This window comes from Balaenoptera physalus, assembly GCF_965194825.1.
Source record: "Balaenoptera physalus genome assembly, chromosome: 9".
In the NCBI taxonomy this organism is placed as follows: Eukaryota; Metazoa; Chordata; class Mammalia; order Artiodactyla; family Balaenopteridae; genus Balaenoptera; species Balaenoptera physalus.
This window is the reverse complement of record NC_138888.1, coordinates 16,266,567-16,290,038: the sequence shown is the minus strand read 5'-3', so window position 1 is coordinate 16,290,038 and position 23,472 is coordinate 16,266,567. Positions and strand designations below refer to the sequence as shown.

General features: G+C 39.4%; 2 protein-coding genes and 1 long non-coding RNA gene across 6 annotated transcripts in view; 1 reads left to right on the top strand and 2 right to left on the bottom strand.

Annotated features, from left to right (window-relative positions):
- LATS1 (large tumor suppressor kinase 1) overlaps positions 1–4,930 on the bottom strand; it is a 47,489-nt gene extending 42,559 nt beyond the window's left edge. The window contains exon 1 of the mRNA XM_082474498.1: positions 4,792–4,930. The gene's annotated coding sequence lies outside the window, so the exon portion shown is untranslated. The remainder of the gene's footprint in view (positions 1–4,791) is intronic.
- Positions 4,931–5,060: 130 nt separating this feature from the next.
- LOC309666924 lies at positions 5,061–10,680 on the top strand. The gene is made up of 3 exons (XR_014267345.1): positions 5,061–5,225; positions 5,332–5,456; positions 10,460–10,680. It is a non-coding gene; the product is annotated as an uncharacterized lncRNA (long non-coding RNA).
- NUP43 (nucleoporin 43) lies at positions 10,656–22,831 on the bottom strand. Of its 4 annotated transcripts, XR_014267297.1 has the most exons (9): positions 22,644–22,831; positions 22,209–22,331; positions 21,478–21,555; positions 19,642–19,822; positions 18,211–18,346; positions 17,028–17,179; positions 14,884–15,006; positions 13,651–13,958; positions 11,843–11,943 (listed from the first exon to the last, which is right to left on the bottom strand). XR_014267297.1 is itself a non-coding variant. In XM_082474854.1 (8 exons), exons 1-8 carry the CDS (start codon positions 22,761–22,763, stop codon positions 11,714–11,716), a joined length of 1,143 nt encoding a protein of 380 aa, XP_082330980.1. In that variant the 5' UTR covers positions 22,764–22,829; the 3' UTR covers positions 10,656–11,713. The 4 variants fall into 4 exon arrangements, 3 of the variants coding, with proteins under 3 accessions (XP_082330980.1, XP_082330979.1, XP_082330981.1); XM_082474854.1 differs by lacking the exon at positions 13,651–13,958 and having other exon boundaries at positions 10,656–11,943; positions 22,644–22,829; XM_082474853.1 differs by lacking the exon at positions 11,843–11,943 and having other exon boundaries at positions 11,950–13,958.
- Between the last annotated feature and the right edge of the window lie 641 nt (positions 22,832–23,472).

The following is a 23,472-nucleotide window of genomic DNA, read 5'->3' as shown; positions in this document are numbered from 1 at the left end:
TAATGTGGTGAGTGAGAGGGAGACAGACAGCGAAGATAACTTCACAGGTCTCTGGGCCAAGAGGAGCTATATCCGGACCTGATGAAGAGAGTACTGGACATATGGACCACAGGACCTGTGAATCTAGCTACTGCTGCTTAGGGCCCAACATGCTAGCAAAAGAATAACATAATACTATGAATGTCTTCCTAGGACAGAAAGTATAGTGTTTTCTTGATTCTCAGATACATGCTTTTCCACATTTTAACATTTCTGAAACTGAGTATATCTTAAAATCAGTATTAAAAGGAATTTGCCAGCTCCAAAGTGGAGTTCTGAAATAGCAGACAACACACATAGCTAACTTGACCATAAATAAAAGGCCAAATTTCCTTGTCACTTCAATTGTATTATTTTCACTGGCAGCACCACGTGGTTGAATCTAGACCCTTGATTAATGCTCAAAGTGTCTTCAAAAAGATTCCACTATGATGTAGCATTATGTACTCAGAAACTGTCATATAATAGACAATGCAGGACTTCCCTGGTGGCACAGTGGTTAGGAATCCGCCTCCCAGTGCAGGGGACGCAGGTTCGATCCCTGGTCCAGGAGGATCCCACATGCTGCGGAGCGACTAAGCCCGCAAGCCACAACTCCTGAGGCCGCGTGCCTAGAGCCCATGCTCCACAAGAGAAGCCACCGCAATGAGAAGCCTGCACACCACAACAAAGAGTAACTCCCGCTTGCCACAACTAGAGAAAGCATGCGCTCAGCAACAAAGACCCAACGCAGCCAAAAAAAAAGACAATGCAATTAAAGGCATAAACAATTGCCAAATTTAGGTGAGATCACAGAATTTTCAAAGGTAACAATCTTCTATGACGTACAAGCACTCAAATACCTGTCAAACCTTTTGAGTTACCTTCAGAAGAAGCTGTTTAATTTCTAACAATAACTAACTCAACTCAGTAAAAAAAACCAAAACTAAGAGTTTAAGCAAAAGGAAAGGAAGACAAAACTCCAGTATTCTTCGATATGCCTCAAAATTATATACTCAATCAAAAAGACAATAAAGAGGTTCAAGATAATTAGCTGGGGTTATGAAAAGCAGCACGTCACCATGATGCTATGTGTTAACTAACCAAAGCCCAAAGTAAATCAGAAGAATTCTAGATTCTGAATGTGAATAACCGAGACTCAAAAAAATTGAATGGTGTACAATTGAATGGATAAATGTATTCTATTGAAGGTTAGTTAAAAACCGTGTTTATTTTCTTTCCCCTGAAAAATTGTTACTAAATAGATTGCTTGTTTTAGACTTAATGGTGTCTTGGAACTGAGGAAATATGACAATTCAACCTCATCTTTTTAAAATAACTGTACATTGAATTACATCATGTAGATGTATCATAACTTATCTATCCCCTACTGATGGTCCTTTAGGTTATTTCCAATTTTTGCTATTATAAATAATGTTCTAAACACTGATAACTTCAATTGTATTGGTAATATTCTAGTTCTGAGGATAGGTGGTAAGTTCATGGATGTTCATTTTACTATGCTTCATAGCTTACATGTATACACATATTCCTTGTACATATAAAAATTAGTTAATAAAAACTGTGGCAATAAAAATTCTTGTGCTGGGACTTCCACTACAGGCGGCACGGGTTCAATCCCTGGTCAGGGAACTAAGATCCCGCATACTGCACGGTGGTATAGCCAAAAATAAATAACTAACTAAATAATAAAGTGTATAATTCAATGGTTTTTAGTATATTTACAGAGTTGTAACCATTTAAACAATCTATTAAAAAAAAAATTCTTGTGCACCCATTATTGAGCATTTCCCTTAAGATAAATTCCGAGAAGTGGAATTGCTGGGTCGAAGAGAATGCATATTTAAAATTCTGATACTTATTGTCAGGTTGTCTTCGAGAAAGGTATACTAATTTACAATCCCTCCAACAAGGTATGGTTGACACTGGCATTAACAAATGTGAAACTGATATGTGAAAACTAATAAGCAAAGAGAATTTTTAGAAGAACTCTTTAACCCTAAACAGCTTACCTCTTTAACCCATGCTACACTGGTGCCAGATGAGTCTTCCTAATACACAGTTCTGATCATGTTACCTCCCTACTCCAGAACCCTCAATGATTCCTTTAACTTAGTAGTTAAAGTCAGAGATCTGGGTCAAAGAGCAGGGTACAAATGCCAGTTCTACCAGTAACTACAATAGCTTTGTGATCTCGGCAAGCTGTGCCTCAGTTCCTTCATCTTCAAATGTGGGCAATAACAGTCCTTTTTAAATAGCATTATTTTAAGCATTAAATAAGTTTAATACATGTCAAATGTTTAGAATAAGTGCCTGACTCAATAAATGTTAGTTATTATCTTCTTACTCTTTCCACTAGCTTACCCAGATTCTAACCAAGCCAAATTACTTGCTCTCAGCTAATGTACTTTGTGCTTCTCTGCTTTCATGTTCTTACTCTTCTTGTTCACTACTCTTGGAAGAGCCCCTGCCGTATTTCTTCTTGTAGAAATTATACCCAACTTTAAGGTCCCATTCAAATGCTTCCTTCCTGAAGTTTCCATTGAACTGGTAGTTGTTATCCTCCTCTGAACTCCAAATGCACTTTGCACAGTCAAATAAAACTTATTTTTCCTACTAGATCACAGATTGACAGAGCATAGGTGTCTTGGGGATATATATAGATATAGATAGATAGATATGTATATCTATCTATATATATGTATATCTACCTATATATATATATATATATAATTTCAGATGAGAAAATGGATCCAGAGAGGTCATGTGGCCTGCCTAAGATCATTTAGCCATCTCAACATCACGCTAGGAATGGACTCGACACATCCTGAACCAGCCCAGGGCTCTTTTTATCATACCTACATCTTGAGTTTTCCTAAGGGATTATAGCTACTCACATTCTTTGAAGAGATACTTAAACTGGTTAGACTGAAAAGACAAAACCTCCATTTCTTAGAAAGTTCAGACCTTCATCAAATGTGCAAATGTGAGTCCAAACAAATATCACTGATATCTTGTCCAGCTTAGAAGAAAAACAGATCCCATTACAATAGAAGATTTCAAAGTGTTACCTTAGGTTGAATTAGGTTTATAAGAAAGATGGCCTGTCTCAAAGCTTTGACTAAATCAGTCATGAGAATAGCAACAGTAATATGTACTGTCTTAGCACCATAGTCTTAGTTGTTCATACAGCAATATTCAAGAATCTCTGCATACTGATGACATCTTCTCCAATTCAGTTTCTAAGAATTAACTTATCAAAAGTGAAAACAATCACTGTATTTTATCTTCATGCTGAAAAATGACTGCCATTTCTACTTGATAAAAATGTTGATCAATGATTAAATAACTTTTGCGGTCTACAAAAATCCCACACTAATCTAAATATAACAACTAGAACAAAAACTAAATAACCAGAGCTGAAACTGTTCCAAGACTACATTTACGTAGAGTAACAAGGAGAAGCATTAAAAACAAAAACTCAACCTATAGAAGGATATCCACACATGATAGCAAAAATATGTAGCAGAAGTATTTTATTATTTGCTTTTGAAGAGTGGCAAGTCATATTTAATAAATATTCAGGCATAGAAAAAAATGCGCCTTCCCTGGCGTGTACCATGATCTAGTTTCTTGCAGGAGCAGCCGATCAGAGGAACACAATGCTACTTCTTTTACTGTTAAATCAGTCAAATTCCTCCACTGCCTTAGGGAATCAACTAGCTCATTTTACCTGTCTGTCAACTTATTAAAGAAATAACCTGAGTTAAATCACAAACGTAGACACCTTAGCAGAGAACATTCATTCCAATTATAATGTCCTACCGTTTCTTCCACATGGAGGAAATTTGATAAAAAATTCTTAATCCTCAATATATAATCCATAAAGGCCGGACAAGCTTCACGATTCAAATTCATTTCCCTAACCGGAGCGAAACAATATTATTTGTGCGAGATTATACTTATTTCTCACTAGATTTATGAATAACTTCTACATGACGATATATTTTGAGTAATATTAACACATGGGTCAACAGACATTAAATTTTCTTCCCTTAAAGAACTTACAGTTGGAGAGAATGGGGTTAAATCAAGTCACCTAGAGTCATTCTTTGTGATACAAATTCTTTTTGAAGTTATAATAAACAATGTCTCCTAATTTCCTTTCCTTCCTTTTCTGTATTTACATACACACGCCTACTCCACAGAGATCCCTCCATCTCTCCCACCCCTTCCAGCTATGAACAGTACCCTATGTACAGTGGACTGTAAGTAGAGATTCCCAGAATTTCTTCAAGGTATATCCAGCATCGGGTCCCTCTGGGATGAAAGAACTGCGGCTCTGTTAACTGCGAATTTCCTTCAGAACCACCTTTCGCTTTTCCCTCCTTCCTGAGCACCGCTGACCCGTGCGTGTTGGGGATAAGGGTGGAGATGCGAGGGAGTCCGCGCAGGGCCTCCGGCGACACCGGCTCTTCCTAGCCCAACCTGAACCTCCAAGGCCGCAAAGCCCGGGGCTCTTCCTCCAGCCCCGGACGCGGCCAACCCTCGCTTCCCCAGGGCAGGGCTCCGCTCAGGTCCGTGCAACCAGCCAAATCGGGCCCGCACCGGGCCGGCCCGGCCCGCCCGTCCGTAGCAGCCCCTGGACCCCCGCCAGCGGGGATGGGCGTGGGCCCCGGCGGCCACCGCCCCGCCAACTCCGGCTCGTGAGGAGAGAGTGCGCCCCACCCGCTACGCCAGCCTCGGACCTACCTGCAGGGGAGAGCGGGGCTCCTGGACAGCGGCCACGGGCCCGCGGGCGGGCGCCGAGGCGGCCGGAGCCCGTCCCGGGGACTCCAAGTATCCCCGGTGGGGCAGGGCGGGCAGAGACGCCGGGGGACTGCCGCGGGCCAGCGCGGCCCGTCGCAGGGGTCGCGGGGACCTGGCTCTCCCCTTAGCACCAGGCCGCCGCCGCCGCCGCCATTTTGCCTTCCACTCGGTGTCGCCGCCGCCGCACTCCGCTGCAGGTTTCCCGGATGTGGGCATTTCCCGGCGTCGCTTGCGCGGGGGCCGAGGACTGGGGGCTTCGGCCCGCCCGGCGACGGGGAGCGAGCGCGCCGCCTGCGGCCTCCCGCTTTCCGCAGTCGCCCGCTTCTCTGCGTGTCTGCGAGCGTCGCCCCGCGTCGCCCCTGCCTTGCGCTGCTCAGGTGACTCGCCCCGGCTGGTGGCGTCAGGTTCCCCCCCTCCCAAGCCCACTCATTTATTTCATTGTCTCTCTCTTTTCAATTGAACTCTTTCTATGGACGAATATAGAATAAAAGATGCGCATCTGGAGAAGTTGAATTCTCAGAACCTTGCTGTGGACATCGGGATTCGGGATTTCTAGAGGCTTTGAAATAAATTGATTTTTGCTTAGCACTCTTTCCCCGAGTAAATCCGTAAGTATTTTCTGAATCAGCCAGATTAATATATTCTCGAACCAGGACAGATTAGGGAGTTTAGAGATTTTTAATCTGTCAGCCGAATCGGTAGAAGAGGAAGTCCTTATTGCCGTAATTGGGATAACGGTGACCGCGAAAAGAGGCTTTATTTTTTGTTAGATTGAATTAGAAGTTTGGGACGGGATCAGTGGTTGTATGATGTTTAAAGGTCCCGCCCACCCATTGTAAAGAGCGCCTTTGCCAATTCTGCCTCTAGAAAATATATACACTTAGTATTTTCAAATATCTCATCATTTTTTACTAGAGACTGTTTTTTTTAAGACTTTTTTTCTGATGTTGAATTAGTTGCTGGCTACTGTATCCAGAAGTTCAAATGTGAAAACCTGTTAAAAGATTACATTCCACGACCACTTGGTTGAAAATCTGTATTCCACAATCACAGAGTCTGTAGAAGACATGGCCCAAAGTGGCTGACTTAATAGCTCTAGGTCTTAACTTTCTTCAGCTGGAGAACTAAGTAACCTGCAGGGTATCTTTCAGCCTCAAAATTAATATGCATGATATGAATCTAATATGTTCACAGGCCTGCTTGTCCTTTCTAGATGGATTATGTATCAGGAAGAGCAGACTGCCGCCTAAACCTTGTCACCTCTGTCACCAACCCTCAGAGCTGCTTTACTTAAGCTCTTCATCTCTCTAAACCTAAAGATGGGTATCTCCAAAAACTACTGTCTTCAGGAGAATTCCTAGATAATTCAAGGACCTCAGTGAATTGCTCTATATATTAAGAGGTTTACTCCTGTGAAGTAGGGGGAGAAAAGAGCAGGGAAAGGAGAGAAGGAATGTTCAGGATAGAAGAACCAACCAACAAGATAAAACGTGGCTGAGACTGGGAGTGGGTGGAGGTGAAAGACCAGGAAAATGCCTACTAAGGGTGCTGATGTCTAAGAATGGCAATACCTGCCATTGTGTTTGAAGGTCTTTGTGTCGCTGTGATGGAAAACCGTTGGTCCAGCTTCAGCCTATTCAACTCTTCAGTGCTTCATGGAAGAGGGGTATTTTGATTTTGTTGTAGTTGTGTGGTTTCTGTTTTGTAAGTATAGTTGAGTTACAATATTGTGTTAGCTTCAGGGATACAGCAAAGTGATTCAGTTCTAAATATATATATTTTTCATATTATTTTCCATTATAGGTTATTACAAGATACTGAATGTAGTTCCACGTGCTGTACCGCAAATCCTTGTTGCTTGTCTATTTTATGTATAGTAGGTTGTCTCATTTTGTTTTTATCAACAGATGTAAGGGGCAAGTCTCATGCTTGGATGACTGTAGGAACAGAGGCAGCACACGTGGAAAAAGTTTGGAGAGCACTGTGGTCCTGAGAACACAGGCTCTCCCAGGAATTCATACTATCTTAGGGGAAGGCTCTAAACTATGAGCAGCCCACACTTTGGAGAGAATTGTGTTCCACCTCCTTGAGAGTGGAGAATCTACATAAATTATTTGGAATTCTGAGCAGATTTGTCTCTCATCCATGTTTTTCAAACATTTATTCTTGTCAGTGTGGACTCATGGATGTTTATTTAATAGTTTGGGTATTTCTTGTTTTTGAGCAAATTGTTCCAGCTTTGGCTATTGGAGCTCTTCCAGTTAGCTTGTGTGTCCCTATAACATACACCCATCATTGTTTTTTTTTTTTTAACTTTCTTCCTTTCTGGGACTACAAAATGCTCCAAACTATCCGGTTTATTTCCTGCCCCTCCAAGGAGCCTTGGTTCCTTTCACTGGAGAATGGTATTAGAAACCAAACCTGGCTTCTTGGTGTGCTCATTGCTACTGGGGAATCCTTGCTTGTAGGATCTCTCTGGCTAATAAGTTGATTCCATACTATGCAGGAGTAATATCTGGGTTTTGATTTGTTGCAGCTAGTATTTTCAGTCTAGTATTAATTACAGTTTAGCTTCTTATAACCATGGTCTGTACAAAAATTGTTTTGACAGTTGATGCATGTCTGATGGCTATGTTAGGCTGGTCTGTCAGCTACTGTTCCCCCAAAGTCCAGTTAGTCATGACAGTTTGGAATTGACCATCAGTTTATTTTTAATTAATTAAGGTTTATTACCTGATCAGCTAGATTCTGGTCATTCTACTTCTCCCCTCTCACCCCCACCCCCTTTGTGGTTTTCTCCCTCTACTAATATAGTGAAATGTTGTAATTGTTTTGATGCTAAGATGACTGTAGTCTAGGCTGTTAGTTATTTAATTATTCTGTGTTGCCACTTAACATTAATTGTGGTTCAGAATGATACCAATGAAATAGTTTAAATAGTTGCATATCATAGTTTGGCTCTCCCCAGGTTACATTATCTGTAAAACAAGGGCACCGCTACTGCTTCAGACCATCTAATTAGTCTGAGCTAGATATCATAGATACCATAAGTTTAAATGAAGGCTTGATATAAACTGTACACTAATGAACTTAGTATGCTTCTTAGACAAGATTCTAAAATGGACTATTAAAAGGATGTTTCCACAATACTGTGAAATAGAAGTGTTATTCACAAAGGACAAGGAATTTTTCAATTATGCCAAAATTTTGATAGGATGATAGCTGTAGCACAGGTGTTTTCTCACAATAGCCTTATGAACAAGATAAATGTGGCAGAGTGTCAATAAGTTAGGTTGGTTTATAAATATTTCAACAACTGTAGCCAAATACCAATGATTCGTATGTCACTGATAATTGGGAAGTGGGCCTAAGTCCATTTAACCTATCTCCTTACCAATGGGATGAGGGTGTAGAGAGCACGCTGGGCAATTCTGAAAACGATCAGCTTCTACAGAAAAGATTCAAAGGTGATTGTTAGCTCTTTCCTAAAGTGAAACAAAATTTGTCTTCTTAAACAGGAAGGATGGACCTATAGTAAGAATCAAAATCATCGGCATTAACTCAAGAATAGGGAGGTATAGTTTAGGGAGTATCAGGTGTGAAAGTTAAGGGTTTAAGTTAAACTAGTCAGCAGTCAATTGAACAAATATCAGAATAGGTAAAATAAGCTGAGACAGCATTAAAAAGGAATATCGTACCCAGAACCAGGATGGTAGATTTCTGTCATACTCTCAGCAAAGCAGACACCACTGGAAAAGTATTCATTTTGAAAGTCACACTTTAATGATGGCCTTTTTATTTTTTAAAGGGAAAACAAAATTGTGAGTTTAGTTCAATTCAGGCTAATTCAGGGCTTACTATGTATCAGATACTGTGTTAAACATTGTTAATACAACACTCAGACATGGGCCTTGTTCTTGAACTTGTGGTCCAGTAGAGGGAGACAGGCTGCTTAGCAAATGGCTGTAAGCACAATATAAGCTCTGCACAATGGGCTTTTGATGCACAGTACAATTTAGCCCAGACTGTCAGAGGCCAGGGAGAGCTTTCTTGAGAAAATGACACCTAAGAGGAGTCCGGAAAGGTACGGAGGATTTAGCCAAGAAGGGCAAGAAAGGTGGGGGAGGGAACCTTGCCCACAAGAAACCACTGAAGGGATTTTAAAAGTTTACCCCAAAGAAGCTACAATACGTAGTTCTGAATATTTGAATATATGATGAAAAGAATTAAATTTGCTTTTTGTGGCTCCTAAGAAGACAAATGGAAGCAAAGTTCAGTTCAGTATGTGAAAATTCATTTGTTTAGTTGAACCTTATAGTAAAAAGCACCCAAAGGACTGCAAATTCGGTAAAATGACTGGTGTTTGGTTCCATCTCATAGGTTCACATGATCATTTCATTAACCCACAATAATATGATTCTACCTTTTTTTATAGGATTGTTTTGGATCCCACTCACACACTAAAACCCTGCCATAATGCAATATCAATTACAGCTGTCCAAACAAGGAGGCTACATTGGGAAATGGGACACTGTTATCATGGTATATTTTCAAGTAGAGGTTGGATGACAATTTGTTGGGAATGCTGTGGAAGTGTTGATTAAATTTAGGTTGGAGATGCCCTCCAAGATATCTTTCACCTCTGAGATCCTACAGCCCTCAAAGGAAATTCTATTTGATAGTTTCATGAATAAAAGCAGTGAGAATTAACAAATTCATAAATTAGGGTTTTATTTATACCACCTCAATCTTATGTTTCTTATTAAGTCTGGCAGAACTCTTCAATTGATAGAAAATGTAACACTATTCAAATGTACTTCCTTCTACTTATGGTTACAAATACCCTTAAATCAAATCAAAGCTTCAGACTTGTTTCCATTCCAAGCTAGTATGATAAGCCTGTATGTCTGGTTCCCTCCCTCTACCAATTATTTACTGTAATGATCAAGGGAAATTGTATACATTGCTGCTGGAGACTGAGAAGGGTGCTAACAACGTACATGTAACCTTCAAACTTTTCAGCAGCAGATAATACAGATCGAAGCAGAGGCACAACAAGTTTGCCATTCACTGTACACGGAAAATGTGTCACCTGGGAGCTAGGGTCTTCCAGGGATGAGATCAACTCTGGACCACTCAAAGCAAAGATGTTAGCCTGCTGAGTAGAATGGGAGGATGCCTGTACCGGGTGAAGAGAGGGACACTGTAGCTTAGGCTGCAGCAAGACATTCACACAAAGGGAAATATAAAGTCAGAAGAAAATTCTTAGCTATATTTTTATTATTGAATTCATGTGTTGACTGCTAGAGAATGTGCATCTACAAATATAACATGTATACTTCATTTTTACAGAAAAACTATATACATTGATGGATAGAAGACAGTATGAAAAGAATTCTCTCTTTGAGATTAAGTACTTAAAATTTTCTTTTGACTGTCTTTTCTACAGTGAATGACTTTTGTAATAACAGAAAGTTTTAAAAATTAGCCCCAGCAATAAAACTATAAACAGATTAAGAACTCCTATCAGCAACATTTTCTTTCCTTCTCTGATTCTTTGGAATTCAAAGTTACTAATTATCTTCAGTCGATTTTTTTTTTTTTTTTTTAGGCTGTGCTGTGCAGCATGTGGGATCTTAGTTCCCCGACCAGGGATCGAACCTGTGCCCCCTGCATTAACCACTGGACCGCGAGGAAAGTCCATTCAGTCAAATATTTTTGAGCCAAATATATATAAAACAGCAGATGCATATATGTATTCCATTTTTAAATGTGAACAAAAAAACAAAATCCAAAAAACCCTGAGGTAAGGCAGCATAAAAAAATTGCAAATATTTATTGGGACGGAAAGACAAAACTTCATAGTAATTATTGTTGGAATTATAAAGTAAATAAACATACACTTCAGTTGTGTAATAGGAGTGATTTGTCATTAAGGTCTTAACAGTTCAATAATGCATTTAATTTAACAAACTTAAGAAAGACAATATCATAAAATTGTCTAAAAACACTGCATGTTAGGTCATCATTAACATTAAAAATAAAGATGGCAAAACTCTATTCTCCTACCACATCATCATACTAGTCTCTGCATGTTACCTATCAAATTTTAGTTTGTAAGTCAGCTCATTATCAATGTCAAATCCTATTTTATTGCACAATGTCCAATTCAGCAATTTTCAACTACGTTGTAAAACTAAATAAAAGCAAAAATCCTTAGGAAAAATGTACTTGCCTTTTTTCAAGAGAAATAAAGTTGGGTCTAAGGAGTTGACAGTTCTGTTCAAACCCATTCTAATAAAGGAAACTGTCAAAACATTTTCACCTTTAAAAAAATTTGAACACTACAAAAATTTTGCCATTTTTGTTCTCAATTCTTTCTGAAAAAAGTTTACAAAAATTATTAAGGAAATAAAATGTGGAAGAACTGAAGAAAATACTTGTAGTAAAAAGAATAAATACTAGCTAAGGCCACCAGGGAGGGGTATACTCCACATACCGTGGATAAAAAGGATAGGAACCCATTGGTGGTTTGACATTTTCGAGCCCTACAACATCGAAAATGAAGAGTTGGTTCCATGAGCTGTCCAGAACTGTTCTGAAGGCAGTGCATTTATCAGCACAAGGATCCCTCTGATGTTCTTCCACACGGTCCAATTCTTTTGCCATCAGTCATTCATCAGACTCTAGCTACTAACAGAAGAATATTCAACTAACAAAAGCTGAAACTGGGCATCAAAATTAACAATAATTTATGGATGCTTCCCCTGCAAATTTCACATTTTCCAATAATAAAAATTTGCATAGAGAAGCTGGAATTTGAAAGGCTATAACTGTGTGTTTTACATGAAATCTTTTAGTATCTTCATGAAAAAAGTTGTCTAGTAACATAAATTGCTTCTGCATCAGTTCCACAAACAAGACAAGGACCTAAAACATCCAAACTGTTCACAGACAAAGTTCTGTTGGGAAGCAAGCTTGTGATTTCAATACGGTCTTTGGTAGGATCAGTGATGAGCCAGGAGCTTATAAGAGATTGATGAACATTAGCTTGGTTACTAATGCTGTGAGACAAAAAAGTACTATTTCTTCCTCCTGGGAAAAGAAAAGAAAAGGTGAAAACTTCTTTCAAGACTAATTTTATCCTAGTAAACATCTGAAATTCTAATACTTAAAGAAGGTGATGATATATATTGGTTTTAATTCTCAAGAATAACTGGCTGATAATTCCATTATAACACATCACCATTTTTGACTAAAGGCTTAGTCAGTGATATTAAATACTCAAATTTCCATGGGATAATATGGCTATCAAACTTGAAATCTTTGGCAAAGCACAAGATTCATTTTGACCCTGTCTTCCTGTTTATTCTTTAATGGAAAGTCTCAGAAATGTACCAAAATGCCTAGAAGACAAGTAGAATAAATGTAGATAATATATGGAAATCTAAGTTCTTAGGTAATCAAAAAATGAAAATTTCTGGATGTATTTCTAGAAGAATATTTCTAAAAATATATTTATATCTATATGTCTAAACATATAATCAACTTGCTTTAGATCTCCCTTTATTCTTCGCCTTTATTTCAGGTAAATGTTCTTAAAAGTAGAATTTAAGAACACTACCAGATTATAAACTTTTATGTCTGACAGTGCTCTGCATTTAATACAGGATTAAGTGGGGCAGAAGCAGTATATTTCAGTTTTAGCCTTCATTTGAAATTTTCTTTCAACTTTCTGCCAGATCAAATAAAGACAGATTTCATGTACTCAATAAATGGCTGAGTACCTACTATATGCCAGGCTGTGTGCTAAGTGCTGGGAATACAAGGCAAAGTCCCTCATATCTTGAAGCTTAAAGATTAGTGAGTTTAAATCTTGCTGATTCTTAAAGCCCAGCTCAACTTCCTTCTCTAAGAAGCCTCTGAAGATGACTCTAGTTCATGCTTCTCTTTTCATTCCTGGAACCCTCAGCACTTATATGCACCACTAATAACGTACTACCTTGTAACATTTCTTATATGATTTAACTTTGCATGCCCCCTTCTCCATAACTAAATTAAGTATTTCTTAAGAGCAGGTTGTATAGATTATATTTATTTTACCTTTTCACAGTGTCTAATATTGTTCCTTGTGATACTAGGCACAGAATATAGTAATGGCTCTTTCCAGTCTAACCAAGGTTCTTCAAACAGTAAAATCTCAAATGCAAGATAGTGGGGGTAGGGGAAGAAGAAATAAAAAACCAAGTGCTTAGCTAATCCTTATTATTTATTAGAAACTAATAAAATTCTTAGTTTCTCCATACATGAAGTTATTAGCATAGACGTGCCACATGCTCTACACATGCCATACTTCTCCAGAATTTTTCTGGAGACGTTTTAGATTTTTCCTTCTTAGTTTTTGTTTACCTTTTACTGCTCCTATATTTTATATTACTCTTGAATACTGTGAAAATTAACATTAGAACCACTGTGCTAAGTCTCCTCCCTGGTCTCCCTGCTTCTGCTTTTTCCATCCCTCTCCCCAGTCTATTTTCTACACAGTCGCCTAAATGATTCTTTGGAAACGTAAGACAGATCACCACACTCCCCTGCTCAAAATTCCCCAGTGGCTTTCTGTCACATTCAGAATAGAACCTGAAGCCCTTATCCCAGTCTGTAAAGTCCTGCCCCGCAACTCCTGCTACCTCCTCGCACTCCCGGCCTGCTGAATTGCAGCCACACTGGCCTCCTTGCTGTTCTGTCTCAGGCCCTTGGAATTTGCTGTTTCCTCTACCTGGCATGCGTTCCTGTGACTCGTACCTCCACTTCCTCAGGTCTCTGCTCAAATGTTCTCCCTGCCAAGCGGCCCCTCCTCCACTAATTCTTCATCCTCCTGTTCTCTTCACTCTTCTTCATAGGCATCAGGGTATTTGGTCCAGATCTTTTCCTTCTTGCTGTCGTCTCCTTTCCTACTTTGCTGTGCTCTACTATGTATTGCAGGGACAAACTCCTTTTTCCAGGCTCCCTTGCCATCTGCCTTCCAGGCAGACCCTGCCCATGGGAGGTACTCCAGTGGGTGACTGGAAGGCAGATGGGGTGGGGTTGGGGAAGGAAAAGGCTCCAGGTTCCTGGCAACGACAACACAGGCAGTAATTCCAGCCCCAGCTGAGGTGGCACCTTTTCTGCTGATCCGGGACCAACCTGGACAGCACTTCCAACAGTACAGCAGAGGTATTAACAACTGTTGATTTCTGGGCATTCCTCTTTTTTTGCTATTTGCTCTTCCAGCATCCCTCCCATTCCCTTTTGTTCTTCTAGCCCTTCTAACACACGTGAAACCGATTCCTTCTAAATCCAGGGTAGTTTCTGTTTTTCTGATTGGACTTTTACTGAGACATTATCTATTTTACTTACTGTCTACTGGAATATTTGCTCTATGTGCCTCGAGGCTTTTCTGCTCACTGTCATGGGCTCTAACACCTAGAAGAGTGCCTAGCACGTGGTAGGCACTTGATAAACATTTGCTGAATGAATGAACAAATAAACTTTTGAACCACAGACAAACTCAAAAACAAGAAGCTGAGAAAGTGCAAAAAACAGAAATAAAAATACCTCTTGATTTTAAGTGTATAGTTTCTGGCTGACCTTTACTTACCTCTGTCTTTAATCAGGAGATAGGGCCTTTTAGTCTGAGGAGAAACCAGTACCTTAATACATAAAAGATCAACTTTTGTCTTGCCATACACCCTTGACAATGTAGTATAAGAGAGCTGTCAATGCCTATCCTATGGCATGAGGGCCCACAACAACGTACTCACAAACAAGACCCCTGGCTGTCCGCAGTTAGCCAGCTAACAGCATTTCTAGTCATCAGCAGTAGAGTGGTCAGTAGCTGACAGTCAGATTTCAAGCCCTGTGATACTAGAATTTACCCTGAGGCCAGAGAATGGAAACATTTTGTCATTCCTTAATGTTAAAAATATGAGAATTTCTAATATGGTATTTAAAAATGTAATAAAATTACACACAAGAATCTTCATTAAAACTTTTTACCTTGGTAAAAGAGTGATGATTTCTCAGGTACATCTGTGGAGGCATCCCAATGCCAGAGAGATCCATCTTCAGAACAAGTAAATAGATGATCTGGGTTGGATGGGTGAAAGTGAACTTCCCACACTAAAAGATAAGAACCAAGAAGCTTATTCTTGTGTAGATTAGTTGAACAGACATCAAAACCCTGTCTCTAGGCATCACCTTCCATTAACCTCCATCACACACCTTCAAACTCCAAGCCTGTGATAAAAATCAAAGGCTTCAGGATCAAAGAAAAGACATAACTCTCCAAATGGCTAAAACATGTAGATAAGATAAAGAAGTCAAGTAAATCTACTTGTGTATTGGGCCAGCAAATGAATGAAAATAAATGCTAGTCATTTGACCTATTACAATTTTTTTATGGAAAAGTATGACAATGGAATAATTCTGAAAAGATTTTTTGAAAATTGTTAAGTTCTCTTATTTTTCAAATCCTGTGTCATTAACACATGAAGGTTATATTATTGGAAAGAGAGAGAAGACCATAAAAGTAGAATACAAATGAATTTCTAAGAGACATAGTCCAATTTTGGCTCATGCCAAGACTCTGGATACTTCTGGCCTGTATCACAGAAATAGCAACTAGCTCCCAGCAAACCAAAACCTGGAAATGCTCCAAAAATCTGGATCCGGTTTTAGATGAAAGACTTAAGAAGCCAGCTTGGAACTGGGGACTCCTCAAGCTCTAAACTTTAAGGGAACTTTGTGTGCCAACAGATATCTGGGAGCCAAGGACTGCCCAGGACTCCTTAGGAAGACAGCTGCAGCGTGAAGGTAAAACAGTAGTCTGTGAACAAGGGTTTCGTGATTCTGGGTTAGGTAACCTTAGAGAGGCAGCATAGAAGGTACTCAGAGTGTAGCATAAAAAGTGCAAGGCACATGTTTGCAAGCTGGCATTTTCATTCTGACAGTTACCACAATTCAACATGCCGCAAAACAAAAAGGTCACCTTCCTCCGGAAAGGAATGTATGCTGGGTGAGTCCCTGTGTAAAGTAACATTCATACTGTTTCATTAAAACAAAGTAAAACAAAACAGCCTATAGAGCCATTAGCAGACTGTCCAAATCTAGATTCTTATATATTTATATACTTTCAAATTAGAAAACAAACCTCTATAAAACATCTTATTTCTAGCCAAGAGTCAAGATGAATTCAAAATACACTACAAGCCACTACGCTTTTGCGTTTTGCTGAACAATACAGGCTGGCGTTTAAAAATGGGCTGGTGAGAAGAGATCTGAAAGTTTGTAATTCTAACTACCACTAGGTTAGCAACAACAGACTCTAAGGGCACACCTATTCCTTTTTATTCTTTTTTCCTGGACATAGCCATACCTGGAAGAGGGAAAAAATTTCTATTTGCTTCTTAAATATAATCTTAAAAATCATTTATCTTTCCAAAGTATTAATAATGTGAAACAAACTTAGAAGTTGCAATACTGGTATAATGTTTGCTCTTTTATAGTTTTATTGAAGCATTAATACCAACTTCTCTTAAGTCAGAATTTAAAACTATAATCCACCCTGACATGTGGTGATAAAATGAAAAATTTCTGTTCAGCCAAAAAATCTCCACCAAAATCAAATGACAAACATTAAAAACAAGGCAAGAGCCTGTATCTTTTGTTCTTGTTAAAAGAAAAAAAGAAAAAGGTACAATAATAAATTGAAGAACACACAGATTAGCAAATATAAAAAATAAAAGCCTGCATTTGCATGGGAAAAGTGCATTCTCACATACTGGGTGTGGCAATATAAACTCGTATTATTTTTACGTAGAACAATTTGACAACATGAATCACAGCTTTAAAATTATGCAAACTTTTGGACTCATCATTTCTATTTCTAAAAAACTATCCTAAGAAAAGAAGCACATAAAGATGAATATGTAAGGATAATCACTATGGTTTTGTGTATAATAATCAAACATGTTAAAGAATGTAAATTTCAAATAAAAAGGGATTAGTTAATTATTACAAATTTATACAATTCAGTCAAAAACTCTGCTGTAGAATGATCCACAGGTATCATTATGGACAGCTGCTTATAATACACTGTACAGCTCACCCACCAAAAACTTATGTATCACCACAATACTCACTTTCAGCTTCATGAGCCTTCAGTAGAGACACGGGCATTGTACCTTGTCTAACATCCCAAATACTTAACATTCCATCCTGACCACCGGTAGCTACAACATGCTGCTGGTTGGGATGTCTATCAACACAGTGGAGTGGCACTCGGTCACCAGTCCTTTAATGGGAGATACAATGACTTCACACAGTTGTAAAGTATAATTTATCTTTGAATAACCTATGAAACCTGTTTCTTTCCCGTAACTAAACGATAATTTTGTGGCTGGAGCTACTGGCTAAACTTAAATCATGTCAAAAAACTGACGTTAAATATATCTCTAAATATTAAAATTTTGAGGGGGAATTAAAGGCCAGAGTTATTCATTCTCTCTTCAATTTGGACACATAAGGAGCAAGATAATTTGATGGTAAGATATGCAAAACATTTCCATTTCTTGGCTTTTTAAAAATATTATATATCAACTAAACAGCATATTCCTTACTTCTACTCTACCTTATTTAATGCTTAGTTTATATAACTTTTTTTCCAGCTTGACACATGCTGTTTTCTAATCAGAGAAGAGAAGATTGCACACATAGAAAGGGGATTTCTGCTCAGAAAAAATATCTTGGATTGTATTTTTCTCCCGATCACATCTAGAGTATATAATTAGTAGAAGAGAATATTCTATTAATATATTAATAGAATATTCCCACTATTAATAGAATCATTGGATGAGCAAAAAGAAATTCCCCATTAAATAACAAACTTCAAAGAGATTAATATAAACTTCTGAATCAATACAACAAATATTTACCAAACGCAGCATGGTACTATCAAGCCCATCCAATTATACAGCTGACCCTTGAACAACATGGGTCCACTTACATATGAGTACTTCTCCATAGTAAATATACAGTGCTACATGATCCGAGGTTGGTTGAGTCTGGGGATGTGGAACCTCTGATACAGAGGATTCCATGTATATGGAGGGCTGACTGTAAGTTATACAGGGATTTTCGGGTGTACAGAGGGTCAGTGACTCCAACCCCCCACATTGTGCAAGGGTCAACTGTATTTGCTTTATCAAATTTAGTCAGAGATTATTCTCTTAACATGCAATTAAAATACAATATGGTTTAAAGTCAGTTGCTATAAACAGTCAAGCAAATTTGCTTCACGCTACTGAAATTACAAATCAAACTTACAGTGATAATATCTGAGAGGGCTCATTTCCTTGTTGTCTAAAATCCCATATTTTTAACTGTCCAATTGAATTTACTGTAAGAATCTCAGGAGTTCGAAGGAAGGTTACAGCATGGAGTGTACTGCTATCTGCATTGTCTACAAACGAAGAAGACAGCATTGTGTGTTAACAGGTCCCCCTTTTCCATGAAAATTTTACACTGCATTCCCTCCATTGATTGAAATATTACAAATGAAATTTTAAATAAGTCACAGTTTAATTTCTATAGAAAAATGCAGTAATATATACATGTTAAAATGGATTCTCCTTTAATAGAAAAATTATATCACTCACAGGACATCTGAACTGTGTTCCAAACAGAGGGCTAAGTTTTCACTTATTTCTCTATTTCCACTTTAGGTTGTTAACCTCCATTTCTGAGACAGCTGTTCAGGTTCCTTTATATCCAATTTTATTTCCCTCTACTGCTTAACCCAGAACCCCCATTCTATTGAGCCAAACACCATTGCTTCCTACAGAGCTCATTCTGACCTATATTATTCCGCTGACTTATCTCAAATCTATTCATCTTTATCCTCATCAGCTCCCTCCTCCTCCATGAAGTCCTTCCTGGTTGCTTTACCTGTCTTTTTCCTTTTCATAGTGTGTTTAAACTTATACCACTTAATTTACTATACACTTAAATTGTTTTGTGACCCTCCTCCAAACTGCCACCAGGCAGTGGTCCCTAAAAGCTAAACAAATAGGGTTCCTCAGAACTAAACATCATAACAACACAAAAAAAAGATTCATGGGCTCAATCCAGACGTTCTGATTTAGGAGGTCTATGGTGATGGGCTGTTAAAAATCTCCTCAGGCAAGTCTGTGCAAAGTATGGTTGAGAACTACTACACTAGAATAATTCTTCTAAAGCATGACTGGCGGTACATCACCCCTTTGCTCAAAAACTTTCAATGGCTCCATAGTTGCCCACCTAACAAAACGTAACCTCTACGGCTGTGCATTAGATTCTTCACAACCTGACCGCAATTTACCTTTCTTGTTTTATTTCTTACTTCTCCTATACAAATATCTAAAGTCAGGTCAAACTACACTTTCTGTCATTCTCTGAATGGCCTTACCCTGCCTCCATGCTGTTCCCTTTATCTGGTGTGCCACCTTTTAGTATTATTTATGGTTTGGAACCTAGATTAAATGGATTGCCACCTGCCCCTCAATTCTTTATCTGATAATCCCCTCTGACTCTCCTCTCCACAAATTTCTTTTTCTTCTAGTCACTCCTTCATACAGGCCTTATCAACATACTGTCTTGATAAAGGGATCCTGCTTTGTTTATTTTTAAATCCCTCAAACACCTAGCATTGCATTTACTTAGCACATGGTAGCTGCTCAATTACTATGCAATAGACCAAAGAAATAGGATTTTTCTTACCTATAGTTCTTATAGCTTCCTTGTGATCAGCTCGGAAGAGATTTATTCGACCATCTTCTCCAACTGTGACAATTTCTGGGTTGCTGCACACAACACCCGTGCATGGCGCACTGCTGCAGGAAGGACTGCCCGGACCCGTGTGGTGATGAGCTGCTGTCCACTGCTGGCTGACTGACAGAGTCTACGTGTCACAGATGAGGCTATGATTAATCAAAGCAAAGCTCCAAAACACTACAGCTTTCCCAAATAAAACTGTGTCTCACACCTTTCTAGAAACATAGTAACTCTTTTCCCTTTGTATTTCCAAGCATTAAGGTCTAGAAACTACTTCTATTAAAGCTCTGTATATACCGGATTAGATTCAAAAGAAACACTTTTTAATAACATCCCAAACTTATCTCAAACTAAAGAAATGGTTTTTAGGTATCAGGTAATTATGTGTTCAAAGGCAACTCTAAATTCTTAAGGGAACTGGCCTACATTTAAGAGAAAATCTCTGTAGTGCTTTCCAAATGACTCCATTAAGAAAAACAGGGGCTTCCCTGGTGGCGCAGTGGTTGAGAGTCTGCCTGCCGATGCAGGGGACACGGGTTCGAGCCCTGGTCTGGCAGGATCCCACATGCCACGAAGCAACTAGGCCCGTGAGCCACAACTACTGAGCCTGTGCGTCTGGAACCTGTGCTCCGCAACAAGAGAGGCCGCGATAGTGAGAGGCCCGCGCACCGCGATGAAGAGTGGCCCCCACTTGCTGCAACTGGAGAAAGCCCTCGCACATAAACAAACACCCAACTCAGCCAAAAATAAATAAATAAATAAATTTATAAAAAAAAGAAAAAAGAAAAATAGGACTTCCTTGGTGGCACAGTGGTTAAGAATCCACCTGCCAATGCAGAGGACACGGGTTCGAGCCCTGGTCCGGGAAGATCCCACATGCCGCAGAGCTACTAAGCCCATGCGCCACAACTACTGAGCCTGCGCTCTAGAGCCCGAGAGCCACAACTACTGAACCCACGTGCTGCAACTACTGGAGCCCGTGCTCCGCAACAAGAGAAGCCACCACAATGAGAAGCCTGCACACCGCAAAGAAAGAGTAGCCCCCGCTCGCCGCAACTAGAGAAAGCCCGCACGCAGCAACAAAGACCCAACGCTGCCAAAAAAAGAAATAAATAAAAAATAAAAGCATTGATGAAATAAACAGTAAAAAAAAAAGAAAAATATGTAACTAGATCTGGCTCTTGTATTTACTAGGCATGCCTATTAGTAAGATGACCTTTATTAATCCCCAAACTTAAATAAGCATTCTCCTCTAGCAACTTAAAACTTTTACTTCAAGTGGGGCTATTTTAAAGGACTGCCCTTACCACTATGCTCTGAAGATCAGCAGTCAGGCTTTGGCACACACAAGAAAGGCGTTGTAAAAAATGTCAAGCCTTCATATAGTATATCCTCTCTTTCAATTGAAACTTAGGTTCTATCTAAAGCAAAGTAGCTGTTCCTGTTCTCTCTCATGATGCTTGAGCTAGAAAGTGCTCTTTCTTTCTTCAAAAGACCAGACTAGGATCTTAAAAGAGAATTACAGGAAAAGTACTTGCCAGAATACCATATTGTTAGATCTAACCTAAGAGAATATAAGAGATACCCAATTTGAATGAAGGTTCACACAAACGTGGTTCTAGAATTAATCTACTAAAAGATGGGTAATACAATGATTTTTCCCCTCCATGTTTTAAGACTATAAAAGCTTTATTATTTGTGTCATTATTAAGTACAGTCTTCTTTAAACCTTCCTAAAAACAATTAAAATGCAAATTGAGATTTCAAACAAAAGTTCTTTACCTGGTTATTCGGATGGTGAAGGAACACTGTTACACATCCTGTTGATGAAGCAGCTACAATTCTTTCCTGGTCAAAAAACTAAGTAGAAGATTCTTGCTTGTTATAGATTCATAAATATTAGCAGGGAGGAAGCCATTTGTTTGACTCAATTAGTAGTATAACAATTTTAAAATGCAAAGAGCCTATAAATGCTAAGCAAATAAAATGTGAGAGTCAAAATTCCATTCCCACCACTTAACTACCAGCTTTGAGACCCTGGACAAGTTAAGTTCTCTAAGGCTTGGTAAACTTGCAAAACAGATAACTAATCCCTGCTAGGCTGTTATGAGAACTCAAAAAGCAAAAACATGTAAAGTGCCTTGCACAGTATTTGTCACATAGTACATGCTCCAAAGATCTTAGTCTCAGTGTTCTCATTAAGACAGAGATAACAGTACTTGATTCAACAAGCATGCGATGAGAATGAAATTAACTTATGTAAACGGTGCTTGGCACATAGTAGATGGTCAATTAGGCAAACAAACAAGCTAGGATTAATTCCACATCCCCTTCCCCAGTCCTGATTCTGCCATTAAGCAGCTATATGATGTTGGCAAATCATAACCTATAGGGGACTCAGTTTCTTGTAAACCTGGGGTGAGACTAGACAAACTTTAAGGTCCTTTACATCTCTAAATGTAAAGATCACTCTGTTTTTTTAAAGTTAGTTTTTGGATATTACACAGACTTACTTGTAAATCCATTACATCACCATGGTGTCTGATATCACACAATAACTGATGGTCTCCTTCAAATCCTCCATCAGAGTCCAAGTTCCCAAAATCTCCAATAGACCACAGTGAAACATAATTTTCCTGTAAAGCAGAAAATGTTATCTTGAGATGAAATATATGTCAAACTCTCCGAAATTAAAATTTGCACTGCCTTCAATCAACCTTGCTTTAAAAGCATCCCAGGCAAATGGAATGATAATCATTAAAAAACAGGAGATACGGGGCCATCGATGGCTCTGAGGTACAAGGCAACCGAGCCTGAGACGTGCATTCGGGGGACAGAGAAGGGCGAGAGGAGCCAGAAGGCAAGAGGGTTCGCGCGCCGGCGGCCGGGGTCGCGCTTCCAGGAGGGAAGGAGAAGGCAGAGGCTTCCCGGGCCGGGAGCGGGGGTACCTCATTGTCCCAAGAGCCCGTGGCGAAAGTCTCCGTGGTCTGCAGGCTCCCCGGAGGTACCGGTCGCCAGCGGGTCTTGCTGATTTTCTGTGACACAAACTTAGCATAAATTTCTTCCATGCCGAAAGCAACCACGCCAGGGGCAGCAAGAGGCACAGCGCGCGCCACTCAGTCCCGCCCCTTCCTGCTGAGCCCTGATTGGAACAGACCGTACGAGGGACGGTGGCTGCAGAGAGCCAATTCTCCTCTGTCGGCAGTGCGGGAACGAACCACCAACCCTCAAGTGGGAGGAAGTTGGGACGCCCTGCCCCACCCAGGAGGCTCTGAACCCAGGCAAGGGTGTTGCCGGTTCTTGTGCTGTAGGACCTGCTCCTAATCTGCAAAATCGGTATAGGAACACCGAGACAATACATTTGTGCAATAACTTTGCAATGTAAGACAAATTTAAGAGCAAAAACAAAACAAAATCAATGCAAGAGAAACGACCTAGTAGCCACACCTAAGCATTGTCTTGCATTTCACCGCGCATAGAAAATATTCAAAATTCTCCTGGAAGTACGTCCATCAACGTACCAATTTGTTATTCAAAACCTCTCCCTCCCCGTCCCCCAAACAAATCCTTTTCTTCAACGTTGTTAATACACACTGTCAGAAACTGGAGTTGCAATTCTGAGGACCCCAGTTCTAATTTGGACTCCCATTGCCTGTGTGACCATCCTCAATTCATTTATGTATATAATTAAGAATGATTTTTAATTGTAACGTCGACAGCTCAGGAATCAGAGCCTTAGGTTCCTTCGTGTTTTTGATTAGACCTATGATACACCCT

What these genes read in the sequence shown, in the direction of transcription:
- NUP43 (XM_082474853.1), bottom strand. Translation starts at nt 22,763, where the DNA reads ATGGAAGAAATTTATGCTAAGTTTGTGTCACAGAAAATCAGCAAGACC. An exon ending in TTCACCATCCGAATAACCAG is followed by an intron (nt 19,823 to 21,477) that starts GTAAAGAACTTT and finishes TGTGACACGTAG; the next exon opens with ACTCTGTCAGTCAGCCAGCA. An exon ending in GAAGGCTCATGAAGCTGAAA is followed by an intron (nt 15,007 to 17,027) that starts GTGAGTATTGTG and finishes CTTATCTTTTAG; the next exon opens with TGTGGGAAGTTCACTTTCAC.